Genomic DNA, 24,631 nt, shown 5'->3' on the forward strand with positions numbered 1-24,631 from the left:
GTTTCTTCCTCTCATATAGTTTTACATGCGTAACAGAACTCAAACAGATGTGTTGAGGAGCAAAGGAACTTACGCAGATCAAGAATTCTACTCCCGACAGCCACGAGAGGTTTCAAACAGCAAAGGTGTGATGTAAAATGCTTCTTCTCATTAGTCACTTACATGCAAGCAGGTAAGATCACTAACGATATTAATGTACAAATCAGATTGAATCTATACTTAAAGGGAAGTTTCCAGAAAAAAATTTTACTGTAAAAGTAGTACGAACTACAAATTATCTCTTAAGATCTTAGGATGTCACTCCAAACTTCTCAAATAACTAGGATACAGACTTAACACCACACATATCCTTTTATTCCCTCATCTTTTGGAATGCTAAGAAAATTGAAAACCCTTACAATTCACTAACGAACAGTATACTCAAAACCCAAAAATGCCTAGAGTTTAATCAAACTAGCTGCCTTCCTACTGCCTTAACAGTCAGAAAAATAAAAGGACCACGGAGAATTCCCAAATGAAAGAACCACAAAGAACTGAACAAGTGGCATTACCATACCTCTGACTAGAAGAACAAGAGAGGCAGCCCTACTTTACCTACCTCCACACAATGAGACATGCACATCTTAAACAATAAAGGGGGCAGGGATGCAGATAACATACAGCATATTAATATGAGAGGTGACGCATGCCAGAAGACTTCCAGTGTTATAAATACATGCATGCTATCCAGAAGTAATAAATCTGGGTCTCAGATAATCTGTAGAGAACAGTTGGGAGGGTGGGGGGAAAAGAAAATCACACAGCATTACAACTGACAAGTGCATTTAAAGAAAAATCTTCCTTTTCATCACTGGAAATGGGCAATTACTAGATCTTGAATACCAACCTAGAAAAACTGTTTGTATAATGCAGTATGAGAATGCTTTTTTGGTATTACTCAAATTTAGTGAGAGAAAACGTATCTCCAACCAGAGACAACACAACTGTGCAGACAACTGCCTGTGGTGAGAGGCAAACCGTGCAACTTTCAACAGCATTTTGTATTTTAATTGAACAAACAGGTATTTATGGTGGTGTTACCAAGATACAGAATATACAGAAAGAAATAAAGTTGTATCACCAAAAGATTTAAGCAGAACAGAAAAGGCCTGCCTGGCATAGAAAAGAAGCAAAAGAAAAAAAGAAGAAATCCACTTTTCACAGTAACACCAGATGCCCAAGGAAGAAGAACAAAAGGGCCAAGAAAGTTACGAGAACTATAAGCAGGGCAAACTTAACCAATTCCATGTGTACAGTAGGTCACCATCTGGAGATCTGTATTAATCTGGTAACCTCACTATTCCGTCTTCTTGGATGCTGCACAGCAGCACTAGCAGAAGTTATTTTTGGAAATAAGGTGGGGGAGGGAAGATGGTTAGGAAAGCTACAAGATATCCAAGAAGAAAAACACATGAGAACATTAAGCAGAACACACTAGCAAGAAATGCCTCCCCCCCCACACCCCCCCACATTCAGCATTTATTTGTGCAAGATCTCTATTAGTATGAGTTTATAAGCTTCATGAGCAGATCTATCTTCTGGAAGTGGCAAAAAAGAATGTCAAGATCCTACTTTCAGTGGGTACTTTACTGAACAGGGGGGGCTGTATCAGTACTGCTAAGCCCACTGGGAGAAGCATGTGTTGCCAAGTTCATCCACATGACATAGCAGTGCAGAAGTACATGGAAGTTTGGAATAAAAAGTGAGAAGTGCGTACATTTCATGACATTCAAACATTTCCTCCGGTGCTCTCACATTCAATGATCAGAGCAAAACAGTACCTGAATTCTCACCAACACCGCTACTAGATCTTAAGTAAAATTCAAACAACTTAAATGAATCCAACATTTTTAGGGAAGCCAGAAAACCTGTATACACTAAAGCATACCTACTAAAATACGCAGAAGTTACAATTCTGTAGGAGTGTACATGTCTTTCAGAAGTAACACAACATATGTGCATGCATTTACACTTACATCTGATTTTTAGCCGCTTGTCTCTGAGCTTTCCGTTCTTTCCTTTTTTGATCTGGTGGCTTAGCAAAAACAATTTCAATGTTTTCTCCCTCTAAATCTTTGCCATTCATTTCTTCCATTGCCTGAAGGAATTAACCAGACTTTAAATATACCTCTAAGCATATCTGATGTTTTTAATTTTATTCTTTTAGAGTATGCATCTTAAAATTTGTTATCCAGACCTAAAATAACAATATAAAGCTAAAAAAATTTTAACGTAATCAGACAACATGGTATCATAGGTTCCAGAGTTACACATTTCCTCTTAACTTGGCTCTCAAACCCAGGACTGCATGTATCAGTTGAGAAACCTTCCACTCAAAACTGTAAATAGGCTTCAATTTTTACAAGCTGTTTCAGTTAATGAAGTGACAGAACTGTCCTCTGAAAGTACAGATTTTGTAATACAGCAGTAAATTTCTAATGTCAACACACACACAAACACTACTAAAGCTAGAGATCAGTATATGTTTTTATTCCTTTATTTTACTTGAAATAAATGTAACTTCCTTTTTATACCAGAAGCCAAAAATTAGAATTTAACAGTCTCATCCCAACCACAAAACCAAACCCATAACGAACCAGCACCACCAAAAATAAAACCAAACAACAAAAACCCTGCTAACATGCACACGTCCAATTCCCATGGGTCACAGTAATTGCTACAAGTCAAATTCAAACAGGGGAATCCTAAAGATTCTACCACTTTTAGGGACTCTACATAGTTAAGCCTTGACAGGATACATATCCTATGAAAAGACTCTTTCCATTATCTTCCTAAGCATCTGATTTAAGGCATCTGGATGAGTAAGAAAAACTGAATCCTCCTGTATCCTCCCACAGAACACAAAAAAATACGATACACTACAGGCAGGAGAGGAATTACACTTCCCCTTCCTAACAACAGATGACAGGAGAAAAAACACCAAGACCAGGCTAGCAAAATCGAGGAATGACAATTAGTCAATTGTCCAGCATCTCTCATCAAAAACAAAAAGGTGCTTATTCCACACCATAAAAAGGTCAGTCATTCTGTCCCTGGAAAATAAAAAGATTACCTAAGTTTTTATCACCTGCCCTAGATAAACTGCTTTAGATTGTCCCAATAATTTGGTGGGAAGAGTCGTGCAACTTCTGGCACCTCAGTTTGAAATGATAACACGTATGATTATCTTAGATACTCATGCGCAGAATTACTTAGGATAGGTGCATCTAAGACCCACTTTTCAAACTAGCAACTGCATCTTCCTAGGAGACACACAGAGAGGACAAAGTTATCACTGACAATGTGTTATGATTTCTCCAGAAGGAGCTTCTTCTCAAGTTAAAAGAAGTATACAGCTTCTAAATGTTTAGTCACTACTTACATACACAGAGTTACAGTCCTCTTCACTTACCTTTACAGCACCATCCCGTTCATCAAAATGAATGAAAGCATAGTCTTTTAGCTTCTTCACTCGCTCTAGCTTTCCAAATTGACTGAAGGCCTTTTCTAGTATCTCCTCTGTTACAGTATTGGCAAGATTGCGTACAAACAAAACTTTTACCTAAAAACAAACAAACAAAAAAAAACAACAAAAAAAAACAAAACAAAACAAAAAAACAACCAAAAAAAAAAACCAACAAAACTTAGAAGTATATCTAACTCCAAAATACTGAATGAAGTTTTGCAAGTCATTGCTATTGACAGTACTGAAAACATCGTTACATTTTATGTACAGCATTTTATATACGTGGATATGTATATTTATATATTCATACAGCATGACTTAGCTCCAAAATTCCCTGACAGAAATACTACATCTGTTTTCAAACATAATTACATAAGTATTAGTATCCTGAAAGTCAATCCAATTTGTGTTAATGTTTAAAAGAATCCTAGCAGCAGTAGTTTTCAACTCAGAACACTTTCAAACTTGAAAGGAGGCAACAAGGATTGGTTACACACAAAATAATTAACTTACCAAAACATTTCATTGTTTAGACAGGTTTTTGCTCAGGTATTTGCAGAACAGTCATCACTATAATATCTAGGTCAGAGGTTACAGGCCTGCAGCTTTCAAGCTGCTTACCTTGTGTTTCCTGTGCTACAGCTACACCAAATACCTAGCATCAGGACTGTGCTTGCCTGAGAAGCACTCAGTAACTTGAAGCCACAGCTAGAAGAGAGAATGCAGACAGAAGGGGATACTAAGGCTGACACTGTCAAGTCACCCTTGTACTTTCTCACAAGTCAAACTGTGTCCTTCCCTTGAGGAACAGGAACCTCCAAGTAACTCTGAAAATCTATTCCCTTCCCCAGCTCTGTAAAGCATGCAATATAGCTCTTAAGCTACACAAAGACTGCTATGCAGCTTACAAGATCAGAGAGGTTGGTTATCTTTCAACTGATGTTATATGCCCTCTTAACTGTCTGATAGTAACTAAGTCATCAATATAAAGTTTCATCAACCACCAACTACTTGTAATAAAAGAAATATAGAGCAGTCTGAGAAAGGCTTAAACTAAGAGTCTTAAATATAGCAGACAACGTACACTGGACACCAGGGATCACATACATTAGCAACCTGTTAGTATTCAAAGACTCATCTTTGCATCCACACTGAGGTTGCACTACATGACTGTACATTAGCACGTTTACATGATGACATCCATGGGTTCTCACAATTTACAAGCCTCTTTGACTTGTTGGGGAGAGTCCCTTCCATACACTGCCACCATGCTGACAGTCTAATCCCCTCCTACTGCCAAAGGCGGCTCACAGTCTTACCTTCCTACAATGCAGCGGCACATCAGCTGCAAAGACCTGCAATTTCTGTTCAGATCCCCTCCACTACTAGTGGTTTCAAATTAGCTGATGGCACAACGTGAACATCATTGTACGTGGCAGCACTGACTTACCACTCCTAACCCTGAAGGTCAGCACAAATAACACAGGGTGTGAAGGAATCAAATAAAGCATGCTTCGATTTTTGAACCAGAGCCATAATATCTACTCCCACCACATACAGGAACTCAATAAACCCAGACACCCTTTTTATAAGAATTACTATGTAATTAAGTTAAAAATAAACAGGACAGACTTCCACAAATCTTCATCTCGCTCGCTAGCTGAACTAGGGTGGGATGCAGAGTTTGGAAGAAGGGATACTACAGATCATAAATGTGAACCACTGTACCGACTCTAGTCTTTGGCAATAGCTACTCTTGCCAATTCTCAGGAGCTAAGTGTCATAGCCAGCTCCATGAGGTAAGCTGCTTCCTCTCCTGTGTTATTCTCCTACATGTCTTGATGGCAAGAGCAATCTTTATTTCTTGTAACCCGTATGTAATAACCATTTTCAGTAAGCTGTCCTAAATGCTACCTTAACCTTATTTCATGAAAATCAATTACAGGAAGTTTTGTGATGTAATCAATGGATTTAAAAAATGGTAACTTTCAATCAAATGTTCCTTACTCTCGTACTTTAGGAAAGGGTGAAAACTAGAATCTCATGAGGAATCCTAAGTAGCCTTCACTAATAAATCCACAATGACTGACAGTGTCAGACATGATCCAAAACCTCAAAAATCATCACTTTTTTGTTACAACGACTAACACAACATTTTTTAAACAAGCAAAAAGAAACTAATATAAATTTTTTTGAGTGTAGATGAACCCATTAATCTCTAACAGCTGAAATTTTTTAATACCTTTGGTCATATTACAGGTTAAAAGTGTAGCTGAACCAGTCAAGGTAGATGTCAAAGCTAGGAGGCAGGTTGAAGTGTAGGTTGAGAGAAAATGAACCCATTTCTACTATCTAAAGAGGGAAAGGGGAGGGGGGGGGAGGAAGAAAGTCACCATCTTCATTAAGGCTCATAGACTGCAACACCAAGAATCCGTAAATACACATCTAACAAGCAATATACCCAGCAGCCGCATTTTGTCATAAAGGCAGAACTCGCTTTTAAAACTGATTAAGATTAGACTACACCCAAAACTTCTGGGATCTGCTCCCTTTCCTCCTCTTACCTACAGCACAAACAGTTCAGACTTCATTACCACATTCTCCAAGGGTTACTAGCCCTGTCTCCTGTCCTGTAATCTACCAGGCAGCCACAAGCACAAGACTTTATTTAGCTGCTTAACCTGCCACTCCAGAACATCCTCTGTAGCCTCAGCCATGCTAGAGAAATCCAGTAAAACATTAAGAAATTTACCTGCACTACATGTCTAAGAGGCATCAAAGTAACACTCAGGAGAAATTAAGCTATCAACACAGCTGCTAAAGTTGGAAAAAAGTTCACTTTGGACCAGAAATCAATTACTTAACCAGTTATACTCTGATCTGTCAGTACAAGCACTCATCTCCTGTAGCACATACGTCTAGCTTCAGAATCTAGCTTTCTACCTCATCATGCTCAAGGTTACTTCTTATTTAAGGTAACAGCCCATTTAAATTTTAAGTATGCATCCATACAGTACTCTCCACAACATTTAAGCAAAAGTCCAGAGGAGAAAGGAAAAAAAACTTGAGTAAATATTTCAGAAAATAAAATTAGTAGGTGTCCATATATTGATGAAATGACACGCTGCTTCTGCAAGGTATTTAGAACAATGCTGGTCACCTTCTGGCTACAACGTGAATTTTTCTTCCTCATAGTTTGCTCTTATGGACTTGCTTTTCTAGCAGTCTTGACAAGAAAACCACAATCAGATTATTATCCTGATAAAGCAACCTGCTCCTACTCCTCCAGAGCCTTCTACCACAGGAATGTGTAAGATGACAAGGGTCAATAGCTCTCCCTTTGCTCCGGACTGACAGTCAACCTGCTGGTCACATCTGGGAGGTTACTGACTGCAGCAGCAGCTCAGCTGCTCTTTCTCTTAGGAGAGAGACAGCAATAAACAACAGGAAGTAAACCTAACACTTCCAGAAGTGCCAGATGTGGTCAGAGTTTCTCCAAATGTACAGTAAGTGGGCAAGCAAGACTGGAGTAGATACTTTCCCTGCTGCAAGAATAAACTAAGGGACACAGCCAGCGAGAAAGGGCAGACACCAATGCTTGTCTCAACCTCTGCCTTCAGACACAGGCTAGATGCTGTCTATTTTTTCAGTATTCAACCCAAGCTCCATGCCTTATCTTTGGCATATTAGCAGTAGAAGTATACAATTCGATTATCTACACATTTTCTCTATGTTTCTTCCCTTTTCATGTCCCATTTTAAATACAAAACAATACAAGGCATTAACACATTCAAAAAAATGTACGTTAAATGGGGCAAACTATTGTCAAGCTTTAAATTTCTTTAGCCTTTCACTCCCCACATCTGTAAACTTACTTAGGAAAGATACCCAATTATGTCCCCTATCACTTCTTGCTTATCTATTCAATCATGTCAGCACAAGTTCCTGCTCATTTATTTTAACAGTTTGCTGGATTAGGCCTCTTCTCTTTTGAGCCAAGAAGCTGAACAGATAAATAGGCCACCATATTTAGGAAGTGCCACCTTCAACAAATTTACCTGCAAGACTCTTCCCCGCTTGCTGATAGTATGATGCCGGGCAAGAAAAATAAAGTCTACAGACAGGGTAGTCCTAAAGCTTCTGTACTGCCTGTATTACAAAAGCAACTTTTTCCCTAAAACGAGCCCCCACCCCAGCACTTTTCCCTTATGGCTCACCAAAGAGGAGATCCCAGCCAAGCTATCTTACTAGGTCCATCAAAGTAGGACTCCAGCAAGTGACATGTCTCAGATGAGAGCAAGAGCACAAACAAAAAGCAAGCAAAGAAAAAGAGATAAGGATATGGGCTAGCTAGGAGTTTCCATTAAACAACTCAGCTACGCAACATAACTGAAAAAGACAGGGTTGGGCATTATCTGATGGGAAAAAAATTCAGGTAATTCGTTTCTGGCAGAATATCACACACATATATAAAACAACTGCTACAATGTACTTCAAAATGTTAACAGTCCAGACTTCAGTTTCACTGAAATATTTGAAATCCAAAATATTACTAGTCTTACTATTTTAAGGAATTAACTCCCCCCAAAATTAAAAATAAAGATAGAGTTCCAAACACAAAGTAATTGCCTAACTTCTCAGAAGTAACTGCTAAAGGCAACTTTGAAAACACACTCATGTATCTTGCTGACATGTTCCAATTCTGAAGTGACAAAGTTCCAGGGTTAAAAAGAATTAAGGCCTGTTCTGTGAGTGTATCTAGATTTCCATCCCTCCAAATATTAAGCTACAAAACCATTTTAACTTTTGGAGTCACCACCACCACTTCCAGATGAGAACTAAGTACATGAGGCCTATGTGTCATTTCGGCAAGAATTATATTCAACGTTCAGCCTTAGGAGCACAAAATAACATCAGTCAATAGAGCTTTAAAATTCATATCAGTTCTAGAGTGGATTCATATTTTTATCATCTCGCCTACAACATCTCTGTCAGAAAGGCTGAAAGACGCTATTTAAACTTAGGCTAATGTCAGGAAGTTATTTACTTTGGAACAAGGCACTTTAAATATATTATGGTTCCCTTATAGCTTTATTACCTTTGCCATGACTTCAGGATCTGGGTCTTCTATAGGGTCAGCCCATTCAACTGTAACAACATTTCCCCAAACTTTCACTTTGCCACTCATTAACCTACGTCTGGCCTGAGCAGCAGTTTTGTGATCTTCATATTCAAGGAAACAGAAACCCCGGTTCTTTTTCTTGTCATCAGGCTGATGATACAATATGACATCTGTAAGACCCTCTGAAATTAAGCAAAATATTTATTTGTTATGGCTTCAATTCATGAATTTGTATTATAAAGTAGGGGTTATCTTTCTGGTAAGCATGCATCTGACAAGTGGTTCCAAAAAAGCAAGAACACACTATACTTTTGAGACCCTGCACATAATGAGATTTCCCTAGCTTTAAGACTTAACATTTTCAAAGAGAGACATTAGACTATCCCAACTTAGGCTCCATTTTTATTACATGAAGAAAGTTTAGTCGCTATGGAAGAATACCTTTCCTCTAACTAAATGGAGAAGAGATAAGGGCAGCCAAAAGTTGTGCTTTGTCAGTTCTTCTATCAAACCCCTAAGACACACCACTTATCAGCATGAGGTTTTTTCCCATGGATGTCTAAACAAGAAGAGATCAAACTTGCATGATTTTAAGACATCTTTGAAGTTCCAGTGTTGCTCCAAGGAATCTGAAGTACATCACTCAGTAATAAAGCCATCAAATGTTACCTTTCCCAGTTTATATGCCGTTATCGCCTTATCAAATCACTAAGAATTCTAAAGTACAGAACTATTATGTTCTCCAACCTGCTTCAGTTTTGCCTTGAGAAGTTTTAAAACATCCATTAGTACTGAAATAATTAACTGTCTATTTCTTTGAATGTTTGGGGGTTTTTTAAACATTACACACATTCTCTAGGTAAAACTTGGAACCACACATCTAGTCTAATCACAAATATTTCAGTCCTCAGCATAACAAGTTCAAAAAAAAAAATAAAACGCCTGAAAGTAAGGACAAATGCTGAGTGGTCTTCGTTTGGATTCATCATCATTCAACCATAAGCCAAAAGATGGTGAAGAGAGTTCATCACTGATAATGTTTGGCATCTTTCCACCTCTACAAAACACAGGTATTGACTTACCTGTTACTTTGCTAAATTCTTCAACAATTTGCTCCTTGGTTTTACTTTTAGGAATAGAACCAACAAAAAGCCTATTATTGGCAACAGAGATGCATACACCAATGTGTTTTCCAGAACGAATTTCATGGTTGTTGTACTGAAAGAAAAATAATTGGACAATCATCAGTTATATTATAGGTATTTTTCACTCCCCTCCAACAGCAGCATACCAAATATTTTACTTCTGCAAACACAGCATTAAGTAACATATTAAATTCTTTGGAACTTAACACATTCTTACAATACATATTCAACTGTTCTGAAGTATACCCATGCTAAGACATCTCTGCAATTTCAGCCTATGATTATTCTTCCCTTCATGTTCAAGCCTCTTTCTTAATACATGTTTCTTTAGAGTTTTTCATGTAGAACCATGAAAGGTAAATCTTATGTCCAAGTCATTAAGGTCAAGGCTTCTCCCTCCACAACAGTCCAGGAAGAAAATGCAAGTTCCTCTATAGATGCTATCTATGAATTCTTGCTTTGTGTATAATACAAGATGGGCGTTACAACTGAACTCAGATTCCCTTCTAAAGTTCCATAGTTAACAAAAGAAAGAGTCACGATCAGGTCTTCTCCACAAAATGTGCAAGAGCAACTGGCAAATACTTTCCAAAGCACATAGATTATACATGTAAAAATAGTAAACAGCAAGAACAACCTTCTACTGACTTGAAATCCTAAGACTTCTGTGCAAATGCTTTTCCCATAACAGATTGTTTAGAAGACACCCTGAACAAGTCAGCAGTTTAAGGGGAAAAAAAAAAAAGTATTACTGTAGACATCTGTTGATAAAAAATGCCTTTCATTGAGATGCAGACACAGACATGCATCATCCAAATAAGCAGCAGGGAGGTCAACTGGTGGTACATCAACCCCTTTCCAACTGGAAGCCCTGGAACAGACAGTTCTTTAGCTAGGAAAATGCATTTTGTGGTCAACATCTTATTGATAAGTAGCAGGACAGCTTTTTATAATTTAATCTAGCTATTTATTCTATGAGTTATTTTGTGTTCAGTGGTAAACCTTCCTGCATAAGCAAGTTCTCCCACACTCCTCCTTGCTTTTTGCACCAAAATCAGGGTGAAGGTGTTTGTTTATTTATCTTCTGCAAACTAAAACTACATCACTGAAAACTTTCAAAGCTAGACAACTGCACCAGAAGTGAGCTAACAGGAGAACTGTACATGTGAAAGGGATCTGGAGCGGCACCTTCCCAACTAATTATGTCTCAAAACACAGCAGGATACAGTAAAAGACTTCTATCTCCATATCTGTTGACCATGTGGCAGAGGAGTAGTTAGCTGATTTTAAGGTAGGAAACAGCTGCACAGGAAAACTGTATATATTATGATCACTAATAAACAGACTTACATTAATGAAGAGACAGATTACATTAGCTCAAAAAAAAAATCCCTTAAAGAAGCTGACAGTTTCTTAATCTGGAAACAAGACAAACTGATTCTTCATTAACTGAAGTGTACATGAGGGAAACATTTCTTTACATTAGGAAGCATTCCTTTACTGAGAGGATGGTCAAACACTGGAACAGGCTTCCTAGAGAGATGGTCAATACCCCAAGCCTGTCAGCATTTAAGAGGCATTTGGACAATGCCCTTAATAATAATACTTTAACTTTTGGTCCACCCTGAAGTGGCCAGGCAATTAGACTAGATTATTGTTGCTGGTCCCTTCCAACTGAAATATTCTATTCTACATGGATAATAGAAGGTATTATCTGACTGTTCCTGTTTAAGTCTATGAACAAAGTTTGGCTACGCATTTAATCCAAGGAGAGCCACTTGTACAACTACTGGCAACAAAGTAGTATTTCGTAACTTAAAAAAAATTAAAATATTCTACCATATTGCAATTCCACACTGACAGTAGCTCCTAGTGTTTTTTTCTTAGTACAATATATTAACTACTACTTTACATTGTATGTTTCTCTTAACATAGAGAAAACAGCCTCGAATTAGGTGCTCTTGAATATAAAGTTGGTGGGCTTTAGGTAAATAGCTTGCATACCATCTGTAAACTTAGATTAGACACAAACAGGCCCAAATCACGATGTGGGTAAAATGCCAAAACAGTCAGGCTACCGGATTAGCTATGTCAGCATACTGCTTCCCCCTCCTGTCACCACTGAATCAATGCCCAAAGTTAGTAACAGAGATATTACTACCCTCTAGACAGCATGATAGTTTTTTTTTTTTTTGCTAAGTTATGCAAGAACCTACTCACAAACAACTCAAAGTATGCATAAGGTCTGTCTTGTCATTTTATCCACTTAAACTTTCACCAGCAATTTTAGCTTATTTCCAGCAGCAAATGGCAAGTTGTACTGCTGCACATAGCTGGCTAACTGCTTAAGGGGCATATTTGCATAAAACTCACCTGTACCTGCAACTTAATCAAGCTTACACTTGCTCTACTCAAAAATACACTGTATGCTACTATAGTTTTCAGCATGTTTTCCTACAAGCTTCACCTCAAGTATTTATCCTGTACATGTCTACAGTAACCTTAATCACTCAGGAATCTTTTGAAAAACTGAAATCTAACAACTTCATATGAAATAGGAGGGAAAATTGAACTTGTGTACAAGAGAATACAACTGGAGTTAGAGTTCTTAACTCAAAACAGCATAAAACAGAAGATAAACACAGGGTAAGAAGTGTCTGGGAACACAGGGAAAAAATGTCTAGGGTTAGAAAACAAAAAAAGAAGTTAGACTTCTGATAGGCAGTGCTTGTGTGAACATCTGAGATGTCATTTCTACTTAACCAGTGAGGGTTAACCACACTACATTAAGTTCTGGGCATAGAATTAAAAATGTCCATATCTGTAAGTCTTCTCAGTATCAGGCCATAGCATCACTCCATTTTTGTCTCAAGCACAGCCCCAGAAGTCTTTCAAACACAATTTAGGGAATTCTTCCCTTTAAGTGACTTAAAAATGCATATGCATAAACAAAATCAAGGCTTCAACCTTTTAAATCACAAGATTTCTTCTGGTTAATGAACACAGTTATCAAGTTTATAAAAAAATTTTAGTCCAGTTTTACATTAAGTTGTTATAAAGACTGTGGATGGTAAAACAGCCACGCAAATATGAATTGTATGAAAAATATGTTACACCAACTGCAAGAGCCTGAAGACAGGTCAGTTTATTCTCTGCTGCAGTTTGGGTATTGACAAAACTTCACAGCTGTCTCTTATTACTCAGAAGCCTACAGGCAATGCAGAGATTTTTATTCTCATTTTTACTATACTTCACAGTACTAAAAACAAACAAAAAAACCCCAAAAACAAAACAAACAAAAAAAACACAAACCTCTGGGAAGAAGATGGGAAATTAGAGAACCACCCCTATCCCACAGAGTCCAGAAAGCTGGGAAATAAGTTGTATACATTTCAGAAGATTACAGGTAGCATCAAAAGGAACACCACCTGTCAAAATACTAGGATATTAAAATTGCTGGGACCAAGGGTTCAGCATTTCTAAGAGGTCTTTCAGCAGCCTCTCCCACGCATGTGTAACTAATACAAGTGATAGACCTGCAACTTTCAACTGAGCTCTACAGCCATGTTTTGCTAGTACCTCTGCAAATCACTCCTAGACAACTTGGGAAACTTAGAATACACCAAACTAGCCAGCCAACTGTGGTTGGAACCATTCAAAAGCTGACAAATGCCACAGGATCCAATTTAAAATTAACCCTGCCCTCAAAGAGGTTAGCAGAAAGGCTGAAAAACTGCCCCATCAGTAGCAATGCTTCTCAACTGTTACACTCTGTTGCTATTTAACTGAAAAACAACACACTGCATAACAAAGATGAGATATAAACAGTCACTAAGTACCTCCTTCCTTTCTATCATTTAGTGGAAGACTGAGGCTAGGATCTGATGTTACTTCTATGGAAACACAACCTGAATTACTTTTCAGAGCGTGCTGCCTTTAAGCAAAATCCAGCTAAGTGAAGAAAAACTTCTTTTTGTTCACTTACTAGGTGCCTCTGAGAACATATTTGATTTGATTCACTGTTTGCCAAGTCATGTGCATTAACTCTTAAAGAGTTCACACACCATATAAATAGCTAGGTTGACAATGAAAGTACAAAGAGGTATACACAGTTATCCTCAGTATATTTGGATTGTGCACAGGAACACCAGCTGTTATTATTTTAAAAGCTGAACAGCATATACTGGAGATTTCTGTACGTGCACTTTTGTAGACATTTCTATACGTTTTCAGAACGTTCCCATCTTCAGCTTGATTTGCCTCCATCAACTGACTTACATTACTAATATGTCAATAGGGTACCTTGATGGTTTAGGATGTACCTACAAAACAAGAGATTTTAACCCTACAATATTAATACCATATCAGTACACCTCAGAGCGAGCACGGTTAGCACTCTTCAGGGTCATACCGCACACTGATCTTGGCCATATTGATGTAGTACTAAAAAATTCAAATTAAACTTCACTGGGAAAACAAAGGAGCAGTGCAAGGATCAGGGTGGCATTTCTTCCCCCCACTCTTTTTTAGTGATGGATACTTCATGCATAAGCGCTGGAAAGCTTATTAAGAGTAGCCTATGCCTTATATCAAACCATTTCACACCTCTGCGTAAAACAGAGGCAATGTTCTTTAACCTGGCAGGATTTACGATTTTTTCCAGTCAGCTGCAGCGCACAGAACAGACATTAACACTCAAGAGTGATTATTTCCCATCTGAAGTACCTTACGAAATTCTGTTGACTTCAGGAGCATTTTTCCAGCACGGGGCCCCCTGCTGGTGCACAAGCAAATGAGAAATCGCAAACAACCTGACCAATGCTTCCCTTGTACCACAGCAGCCTGGACACCACTTCTCCCCAAAACTCATCCAGACACAGACAGCTCAAGAAGCCACTATTGCCAATACAACTTTTGCTAATAATAAGGGCTCATCTAACTGGACCAAACAGCAGTGCATCGGTTTGGTTTTTTTCCCCCTGTTCCTTACACAGCCAGTAAAAATTTATACACAATGTGGAAATATTTAAAAACACCTAGTGGTCATTTATGAAGTGATCTAACAATGACAGTTACATCTTAAGCATTAGGATCAGGACAACTGCTTATAAGCCAGCTAGTGTTCTTAAAAAAAAAAAAAGTCCAAGTTAGAAAACTTACCAGTTTAACAGCTTCCTGAGCTGCCTCTTTAGTACAAAAAGTGACAAAAGCATATCCTCTATTTAGACCAGTTAGTGGATCCATCATTAAGCGGAGATCCCATATAGGGCCAGCTTTCTCAAATAATGGAACAAGTTCATCTTCAAACAAGTCTCTTGGAATCTTGCCCACAAATATCTACAACAGACATACAGAGTGTTGTTTATAAAAAAAAAAATACTTCCAATGAATAAGAATACATCTACATAAACATCTCCTCCTTCTTACCTCTGTACCAACAGAAGGTTGTTGTCCTGAATATACAGACTCTGGAGGAGGTCCACCATACTTTCTCTGTCCAGTAGTCACATCAAGAGTGTAGCCGGTTCTCTCCAAGAGTGCCTTCAAGTAAGAAACTTAAAATTTTAAAATCATATACAAATTGAGATAGTTTAGATGCACTTCACTGACAGACAGACATGCTTATAATTCCTCTTAAACTTTACTGCTCTGAAACTCCCACAGGCAAACAAATCTACTGCTAGTACTTCAACAAGAAACTTGCAAAACAATTATTAGAACTATCAGGTAAAGAAATACTGTTAGAAAATTAGAGATTCACATAGTTTTCCCAATTCCTTCATTTTCATACAAAAAAAAGGCCAAGTAATAGAATAGCAAGCTTCCCTTTAATTAGAAAGATCTTAGTCTGAGCCACTTCTTGTTTTGGCATGTCCAATCCTGCCAACATTTATGCACAGGAGTTCCCTTCACTTAATGAGATTACTCATAAGTGTGAAGTTAAAGAACACATGTTTAAGTGCTTACACCCCTGGAACACTGTACTGACTGCTTCAGGTATCCAGCCACTGAAGTGGTAGTACTACTTCCTTTCTCCTGTCCTCTCCCCCCACCCCCAAATTCCTTGTGGGCACATACAGCATCCCTGTACAAGCGATCCTCACTAGAATCACTGCATACAGTTACAGATATACTACCAATTTAAAATGCTAGATGAAATTCAGTATGCAAATACATAATGAGAAACTCCTCTGAAATTAGTCTTTCTTAATAATTTTGTACAAAGACAAACCAACTCTACACACAAAGAAACATCACATTAAACAAGCCTAATTATAATCAAGACTTAGTAATTTCACAACTGGAAAATTGCAAAGTTATTTAAAATGCTATAGCCATCAGCAATAAAAGCTATGCTACTTTAAGTCAGTAAACAAAGACCTCATATTATTGTTGTTTTATGTGGTAGTGACAAAAAATTGTATCAGTTCTTTTGAATTTATAATTAATGGCATCTCAGCCTCAAAGTCAGGAGAAAAAAAGATTTTCTAGTTTCACAAGCTGCACAGTCATTTGTAATATATATCATGTTCATTTTGCACTTCACACATGAAAAGTCAAAGATGAAAGATTCTCTCGCTTTTTAAGACATCAACTAAGCATGCTTAAATTGTTTTCACTTTCTTAAGCTTTGGTAAAGTTGCTAATCACAGAATTTTAAAATAAATCATAGTATGCCTAACTCTTGAGACAGGAGTCTCTTGCTAGCCGAGGATTCGGACCGAGAAATAACATGTCCATTACTAAGACAGTCTGGGGTACAGTTTATGAGAACAGTGATTATGTCACAAGAAGTGGGCTAAATCCTAAATCCATTACAGTCTGTTTTTTCAGACACGTGTGGTATCTCCTCCCCATTGTGGAGTTGTTCTAAATCCAAACTGAAGGAAAAAACAGAGAACAAAAAAAAGAAAAGAAACAAAAAAACACCAGCAGCTGAAGTTATACATTCTGAACTCAAAGATCTATGCTGACAAGTTTCCAAAAACTTTTAACTGTGAAATAGTATAACTATCTCAACTAGACATAAAGCAAACTGTCAAATCTCTTTCACTTTTATATACATTCAGTTCCAGTAATTAAGTGTATATTAACTTTCCTCCTAAAGAGGAAGAAGCGTAAGACAAAAATGCAAGTGACAGCTTTCAGTAATGACAAATAATCTACAATAGCCTTTTTAAGAAAAGCACAGTTCCAAATGAATCAAGGTATCTGTCACAACAGCTTTGAAATATCACAGATAGACCGCATAACTTTTATCTTTTAGGCACATACCTTAATTTTTGCCTCATCTGGTCCTTTGCTAGAATCTGCCACCTTGGTCCCCTGTTTTTCCCTCTGCCTGTATGTCTTCATGACTCCACATAAAAAGGCACTTTTGTTCTGCAAAAGATATATTAATCTTCAGGTCTGAAAACATGACAAGCCAGAAGCTAACTTTACCCTGAACCAATAGCGTGCTTGTTTTACGTATCGCATATGTATCACTGAAGAGACTTAAGCAAACTTCTTGCCAATCAACTTGCAGTTTACCCCTCAACATTATATTCTAAATTGCTTAACATTACCTGAACATGTGAGAGATCACTGTCTTTAAACTGCTGAAGCACTGCCAATGCACCTTCTTCATTGAATTCCTTTAAAGCTTCAATAGCTCTTTCATCTAGATCACTATGTGCAACTAGCCCTAGAGAAAAGAAAAAAAATTACTAATTATATTTGAGCAGCAACCTTTGTTTAACCACATTTAACACATCTAACAACACATTTCAGTGACCCCTAAATCAATCACTGATTAATGTAAGTTACTATACCTAATAAATTACTTAGTCCTCTTAAAGGTAAATATTTAAGTGTATTGAACCTTTTTTTAATAAAAAAAAAAGTTTTAAAAAAGTTAAGATTAACAGTTACTGCATTTATGACTTCTGTGAAACCCAGATGTTACACGGGCCAAGTTTATTTTCAGTATCTTGAAGCTGAATTCAGAAGGATCTATCAAAACCTGACTTAGCTTGGCTAGCAATGGTACCCTGGTACGTTTTGAGAAGCCTATAAAGACAAATAAACTGCAGCACTGAAAGTGACCACCACAATCCAAAAAGATCAAGCTTAAAAAATGCTAGCTATTACCGTGTCTGAGAGAACCAACACAATAACCTTTGCATCCATGAGCCCAAATACAATATCACGAATTATCATTTAAATGAGAAGATGAATACCAAGGCTTCAGTTACTTACAGTTACCTACAACTACTGTAAAAGATGCACAAAGACCACATCACCTACTCCTAAAAAAAATAATCTGTTGCCTATTCCAGCTGTTGCTATGGTCACCTGCATATCTCTCCTCCTTCCCACCCCTCAGCCCAGTGGCCTGGCCCAAGACTCTTCTCTGAAAAATACTACAACGAATTAAAGCACTGAATGGAAAACATCCACAGATTTTGGTAAGACTGCAGTTCCCATACTTTTGGAAACCACAAAAAGTTGCTATTTTAGCCCAAAGACAGCAGAATCCAATAAAATATCGTAAGTGTGGTTTTGCAAGTGTTACATCTTACCTGCAACGTAAATTTCGTCTAGTTTTTCAGCAACTTTCTGTGGTAAACCAGCATCAAGCAATGTCTGGAAATGCTCAGAATGGGTAACTGCAGCAGAAGTATCCATGGGCTCTTCAGTACCATTCCCATTAACATGTTCAGTAGCCATGTTTCCAGATATCTGTTCAAATGCAATAAGCATCATAATTAAGCTAAAATATCTTCATCAACAATTCAAGTGACAATACATGCAACAGACTGACCTATTCTTAAGGGAAAAAAAAAAAAGAAAATAATAACCGTAGACCACTTCCCTGATACTTTCTGGCTTTGGAAGACGCACAAAATTCCTCAAAAGAAGCACTAACACAAAGGAAAGCCCTAACACCACTGCCTAGCGGGGGTGGGGTAGCTTTCACTGCAGGTTTTACACAACCCAGCCAGACACTCTGACTCACCTCCCTCTCTCCGTCTCTCTAACACACTCCCTAAGAGGCTCTGAACAAGTTAGAAATGGAGCAAGAAGCCAATGGCGGGGGTGGGAGGAAAAGCAAACCTGCCACATGCAGCCGCCGCTACCGCGATACCGTCACTGACACCCGCTGCTGCCTCCACCTCCCGTTGCAAACTCGCTGCCCCCCCGGAGCGAGCCGCCTCTCCAGGCCCCAGGCGCGGCCGGGATCCCTTCCCGCCTCCGCTCCGGTGTCGGCCGGGCAAGCGAGAGGAACAAAGCGCTCTTCCCAGTCCGCACCCACCCACGGTGGCGGCGGCAGCGGCAGCCGCCATGAGCCCGATGGAAACACGTGCTCTGCGCGTTCAGATGTCCTACAACTTCCTCCAGTGACCGACTTCCCCCCCCTCCCCGCCACACTCCCGCAGGAGGAGCGGCTCCCCCCCACACCCCAAGCCCCAGCCATTCCCCACCTCTCACCCTATTCCCCTCGGAGAGCGGTTGCAACACCCCGGGCCCGATTTGACCACTCGGCCGGGAGCTCGCGTCGCCTCCCGGCCCCGCCGCCACCGCCACCCTCCCACCCCCCCAGCCACACTTCTCCCCGAAACAATGCAGGGGCCAGCCGCCAGCCCCGGCTCCCGGACGGCAAAGGCCGCTGCCCGCCGCCCACCGCCTCACGACGTGACCGGGGACACGCCAGACCCGAGCGCGCCCCCCCCCCCCCGCCCCCCCTCCCCACGCACACACCGGGCATCGAGGTCGCGGCTCCCCCCCGGCCCGGCCCGGCCCAGCCCCTCACGGGCAATGAATGGAGCGGCGGAGCCGGCAGGACAATGAGGCGAGAGCCACGCGCCCCGCGCGGGGACGGCCCGGGTCCCGTCCCCCCCCCCGGCCGCCGCCGCCTCCCCAGCGCCGGCCAGCCGCCGGGCCTAGCGCGCGGGCACCGGCCCAGCCCGGCCGCCCCCCGCCCGACAGCAGCGGCCACGAAGGCAGCCAGCTCCTCCACCCATCGCGCAGCGCCTGGCAGCCGGGCCCCGGCCCGACAGCGCTGCAGGGCCCCAGCGTGCGCCTCCCGCCCCGCCCGCCGGCTCCCCTCCGCCGCCTCAAGCCCCTCTGCCGCCCGGCCCGGCCCGGCCCCGGCCCGCTTCCCACCCCGCTCCGCGGGCGGCTGCCGCCGCTCACGAAGCCCGACCCCGAGCCCGCCGGCCTGCCCGCCGGCGCCCAGCGCCTGACCTGTCGCTGCGGGGGTGAAACGCCGTGCGAAGGGGCTCGGGGCGCGGCTAGCGGCTCGGCGTGCTGAGGAGCTGCCCCCCTTCTCCGCTCCCTCGGTGTGTCCGGACAGTGTGCTGGAGCTGGCGTAAAATGGCGGCCGCTCGAGCGCTCACGCCGCTGCTGGCACCAACCCCAGCCCCTTCCACTCGGCTCGGGGGGGGGGGGGGGGGGGGGAGCGGGGGGGGGGCGGGGGGGGGGGAGAAGAGGAGGCGCCGCGCGCGCTGGCGCAGCCCCAAACCCGGGGTCTCCCAGGCAGCTCCGCAAGGGTTATCGCCTCGCCCCGCCCGCCAGGCTGCCCGCGCGCCCGCGCGCGCGCCCGCCCCGCCCTCACGCACGCGCGCGCGCGCGCGCGCCGTCCCCTGCCCTCCCCTCCCCTCCGTCCCCTTTACGCGCTCTGCGTTCCATGCGGAGCGGCGCGCGCGCGCCCGCCGCTCTCTCCCTCCCTCCCTCCCTCCCGCCCGGGTGGAGCGTCAGCCAGCAGGGGCGCGCTGCCGAGAGGGGGAGGAGGAGGAGGAGGAGGAGGAGGAGGAGGCGGCGGCGGCAGCGGCGGGACGGGCCCCGCGGGGGGACGGGACGGGACGGCAAGGTGCGGGGTGCGCCCGGCCTTCCCCGGCGCCTTCCGCGCCGCTCTTGCACCTGTGCGGGCACCACGCGAAAAGCGGCGCTGGCGGAGCGGCTCGCCGGGCCGGCCGGGGATTGGGCGAGCGGTCGTTCCCACGGCGCGCAGGTGGCACAAAGGGGACCGCCGCGGACCGGAGGCGGGGAGTCCCGGCCCGGGGGGGGGGGGGGGCGGCGGAGACAAAGCCACGCAGACAAAGGGAGGGGGAAGAGCGGCGCTTTGTGTGGCTGCCGGCCAGCCCGGCAGCGCTCCGCTCCCGCCGCAGCCGCGCTGAGGCGCCTCGCGCCCCTTCCCTCAGGGGCGACCGGGGCTCCCCCCCTCCCCCACCCCGCCCCTCTCAGGCGGGCTCTCCACACCGGTCCGGCCCGGCCCTCCGCGGCGGCCGTGCGGAGGGAGCGCTTTTCCAAGAGAAACGGGAGTTTCCCTCGGTCGCTGCGGCCGACCCGCCGTTAACCGGGCCCGGGCGGTGGTCGGCGGGCTCGGGCGTCGGGCGGCTCGGCCGAAATGCCACAGCGATCCCGGAGAAACGAGGCCCTTTCCCCACAGCCAGCCTCTGAGCGTCCGCTCGTTGGCGATTTAACTTCGTGGTGCTGGCCGCAGGAGAAGGTGGGTCTCGCCACACGGCGTTGTCAGGCGCGGGTCCCTTGCTGGGGATCCTCGTCGCACGCTTCTGAATTCCAGTTCCCAACGCGTCTCGCAGACCTCGGGCGAGAAGCCTGGAAACCGACCTGCTAAGCTCTGCCAGACCCGTTCACTCCAGATAAAGACAGCGAAATGAAGGCAGGAAGGCACACACAGCGTTACTCACTTCCTCAAAGGCAGCTCAGCGAGAAGCTGGCCCGACTGCTGCTGCCCCTTAGCCCGGCCAAACACCTTCAGCCTATCTCCCAATGTTTTAAGAACAATTAAGCCTCCACAGTGGAGCAAGCACAGACAATTACAGGGTTAGTTCACTGTCAACAAATACTCCCATGCTGCTGTGCAAGTATGTGAAACACACAACTGGTATTGAGTGAGAGACAAAAATCTCTTCAAGTACTTGAAGCGGCAAGGCTTCATTAAAACCTGAACCACTCCGCAGGTTAGTCTGAAATAGCAACAAATACAAGGCAGCTGTATGCTATCAAATACTCCAGCTACTTTATAATTTGGAAGTGTCACTGAAAATAATTTTTACTCAGACTTTCCCCCCCATGTTTAAAAAAAAATCTTCATAAATGAAACTTTCTGGAAATACAATTTGAGTAAAAGAAAAGCTTTTTTTAAAGTGAAAACTTGTGTGGTATTTTTAATCATATACTTTATAAAAGTGTGAATATTTCACACCCTTCGAAAATCTAACTTTCTCCAAAAACACAGCTATCAGCTGGGCAATGAGTAATAAAAACATTTGGAGAGCATTTTTCAGTGAAAACACTTTACCAAAACATGTTATTTTCAGAAGTTTACAGAAGGTGTTTACAATACAGATGTGAGACAGAGTAATATCTAAATTTCATAACTGAATTTGTTCCCTGGAACTAATGAAAAGAGTGAAAAATGTTTCATTGAAATTCTCAGCCAGTGGATCTGACTAACTGCAGGTGGCAAGCTCCTGAGAAAGCAATTCCCACTTTTAGGCCCATTTTTAGAGGGAAACCTTTTTATGCACTTTCCTTTTCCTCTATAAAATGGAAGTAAAAACAATTAAAAAACTAGGATAAATGCAGTGAAGAGATTTGCACCCTTATGTAACAATCACAGCTGACCCAAAGTCTGAGTAGCATGTATGTGATCATTTGAAATTTTATGTAGAAAGGAGGAAGCCAGGAGTCTGACAGGCAGTTTCTCTGAATATAGCTCAGTTATTAGCCCTAATATCAGTAGGACAAAGACAAAAGCAGTATGCCCAGGAAAAGTTCACAAAATCATGAAATGAGTCCCTTTTTTTTTTTTTTGAATCATGTATAATACCTATGGAAAAAATACCCTGCCAAGAACATTTGCAGGCAGTTACCTGATTACTTAGATTTACACGAGGAGGCACATGCAGTGAAACTGAAAGTTTGACAGCTTCCCATGATAATGAAAGTTGTGTTAATTCTTAAATTTTCCTGGAATATGGAACACTTGCCTGCCTCTAGTCCAACTGCAACCACTGCAGAGCCCCACTGAAGCCACAGCTGGGTATCTGAGCCTCCCCAGCGCATCCATGGTAAAAGCAGCGATTATAAACAGGACCAACTATAAAGTTGCCCAGATAAAGCAGTGAAAAATAAATTTAATTTGACTATAAAAAGTCTAAATTTTCCTTTTGAGCTACTTATGTACAGATAAAGAATTATACCCTAAACAAAGAATGAAAAGCTAGGAGACTCAACAGGAAATCTTACCTTCGGTGTCTATAATGCCTAATAAGATTGCACGGCATTAACCTGTCCCAGGCGTGCTTGCATTGGAAATTTAGGCTCAGCTATAGAATTGGCCATACTTGAGCTATGAAACGCATCAGCTACAGCGTTAGAAGGGTGGATCACTCTGGTCATACAGCAAATGTCACTGCTTGCAGTAACGAAACAAGCACAATTCTGAAATGATTCAGCCACTCTTGGGGTTTCTCAGCAATACATTTTCCAACCCATTCCTAGCCCTTAGCCTCCTTGGTAAGACTGCCAAGTTATTAATGTATCTGTATATTGTAAGGATACCTAACTTCAGGAAAGGACTGCAGTTTATTCCATGTAGTGCACAGCTGGCTGCTGGCCTACCTGCCCTGTGAGATCCTTGGTAAAATAAGGCTATTTGGAGAAATACCTGTTTAATGAGAAGTCTGTTTAATTTGTTCATTCTATCAGTCAGAGGCTCTGTGTCTTTAAAGGTGGGTTGAGTTAACAAAATACAAGGCCTGTCCCTACTAAGAGAAAAATGCAAGTCAGAAATTAACCAAGAGATGAATCAGATACATGAAATTTTCTTCAAGAGAAAGCTTTTCATATATGACTGAAGGGCTCAGTCTTATACTTTAATATGCAGATTTGAGAGTTCTTCCATTCTAAAAAGTAACTTACAGTCTAAAATTGTCACATGATTTCAGCAAAGGAAGACTAAACTTAAGTAATGGTAGTATTTTCTTTTAACATTCTTTCCAGTTACATCCTTTGTGCATCTTCTCACTTTTCCAAAACTAGGCAGGGGTAGCACAAATTAAAATAAAATCAAGATTATTCCTCCATTTATTTAAACTATCTCTAAGCCTCTAACTTTGACCTGCTAACTCTTAAACACTTCACTTCTTCCAACTAAGTCAGGAAAACAGAAGCAGCAAAGAAAGTGTTTGCAAATCTAGTGATTGTGGTTCACAGGACCAGAGGCAATGGGCGCAAACTGAAACACAGGAGGTTCCCTTGGAACATCAGGAAACACTTTTTCACTGGGAGGGTGACCAAGCACTGGCACAGGTTGCCCAGGGGGTTGTCTCCATCCTCGGAGATATTCAAAAACCATCTAGGCATGGTCCTGGGCAACCCTCTCTAGGTGGGCCTGCCTGAGTAGATGGATGGATTCTGTGATATGGTTCATTATCCTGATCTTTACAAATACAGCTCTATCCACTGACTAATTGATGTTTCTTTCTCAAGATTTGGAAAGACTTATTTTTTTTCCTGAATCTGAAAACCAAAGTAACTCATTTTTCCACTGATTTTTAATTCTTCTAGTTCTGCAAGATGGATGAGGATTCTGTTCCTACAGACTCTACACTGTACAGGGTTGAAATCATCTGCATTCTGCTAAATATTTGCCCAGATATTAATGGGCAGACAACAAGCCTGGCAATGACGAGGAATGGGGCTCTTCCAGGATTTCTTTTGGTGTTGAATTTTATATAGACACTGAAGGTCTTGAAACAACTTCTTTCTGAACTGCTTCTCTCCCTTTTGCTTTACGGCTGTGCTATAGCAACAGTGCAAGTGAAAGAAAGGGTATTGGACTGC

General features: G+C 41.9%; 1 protein-coding gene across 14 annotated transcripts in view; it reads right to left on the reverse strand.

Moving 5' to 3' along the window:
- SYNCRIP (synaptotagmin binding cytoplasmic RNA interacting protein) overlaps positions 1-20,199 on the reverse strand; it is a 41,759-nt gene extending 21,560 nt beyond the window's left edge. For 13 of the 14 annotated variants that reach the window (XR_007508230.1, XR_007508229.1, XR_007508228.1 and 10 more), the window contains exons 1-10: positions 20,003-20,130; positions 18,337-18,496; positions 17,341-17,459; positions 17,048-17,155; positions 15,200-15,313; positions 14,933-15,109; positions 9,710-9,845; positions 8,604-8,809; positions 3,452-3,601; positions 2,016-2,137 (exon numbers count right to left, since the gene is read on the reverse strand). Coding sequence is in view for 4 of the 14 variants with exons in the window: in XM_049818112.1 (XP_049674069.1) it covers positions 2,016-2,137; positions 3,452-3,601; positions 8,604-8,809; positions 9,710-9,845; positions 14,933-15,109; positions 15,200-15,313; positions 17,048-17,155; positions 17,341-17,459; positions 18,337-18,484 (1,280 nt within the window). In the remaining 10 variants the exon portion in view is untranslated. Of the gene's footprint in view, positions 1-2,015; positions 2,138-3,451; positions 3,602-8,603; positions 8,810-9,709; positions 9,846-14,932; positions 15,110-15,199; positions 15,314-17,047; positions 17,156-17,340; positions 17,460-18,336; positions 18,497-20,002 lie in introns of all 14 variants that reach the window. The other variant, XM_049818113.1, reaches the window with a different exon arrangement.
- Between the last annotated feature and the right edge of the window lie 4,432 nt (positions 20,200-24,631).

Source organism: Accipiter gentilis, chromosome 15, assembly GCF_929443795.1.
Source record: "Accipiter gentilis chromosome 15, bAccGen1.1, whole genome shotgun sequence".
Taxonomy (NCBI): Eukaryota; Metazoa; Chordata; class Aves; order Accipitriformes; family Accipitridae; genus Astur; species Astur gentilis.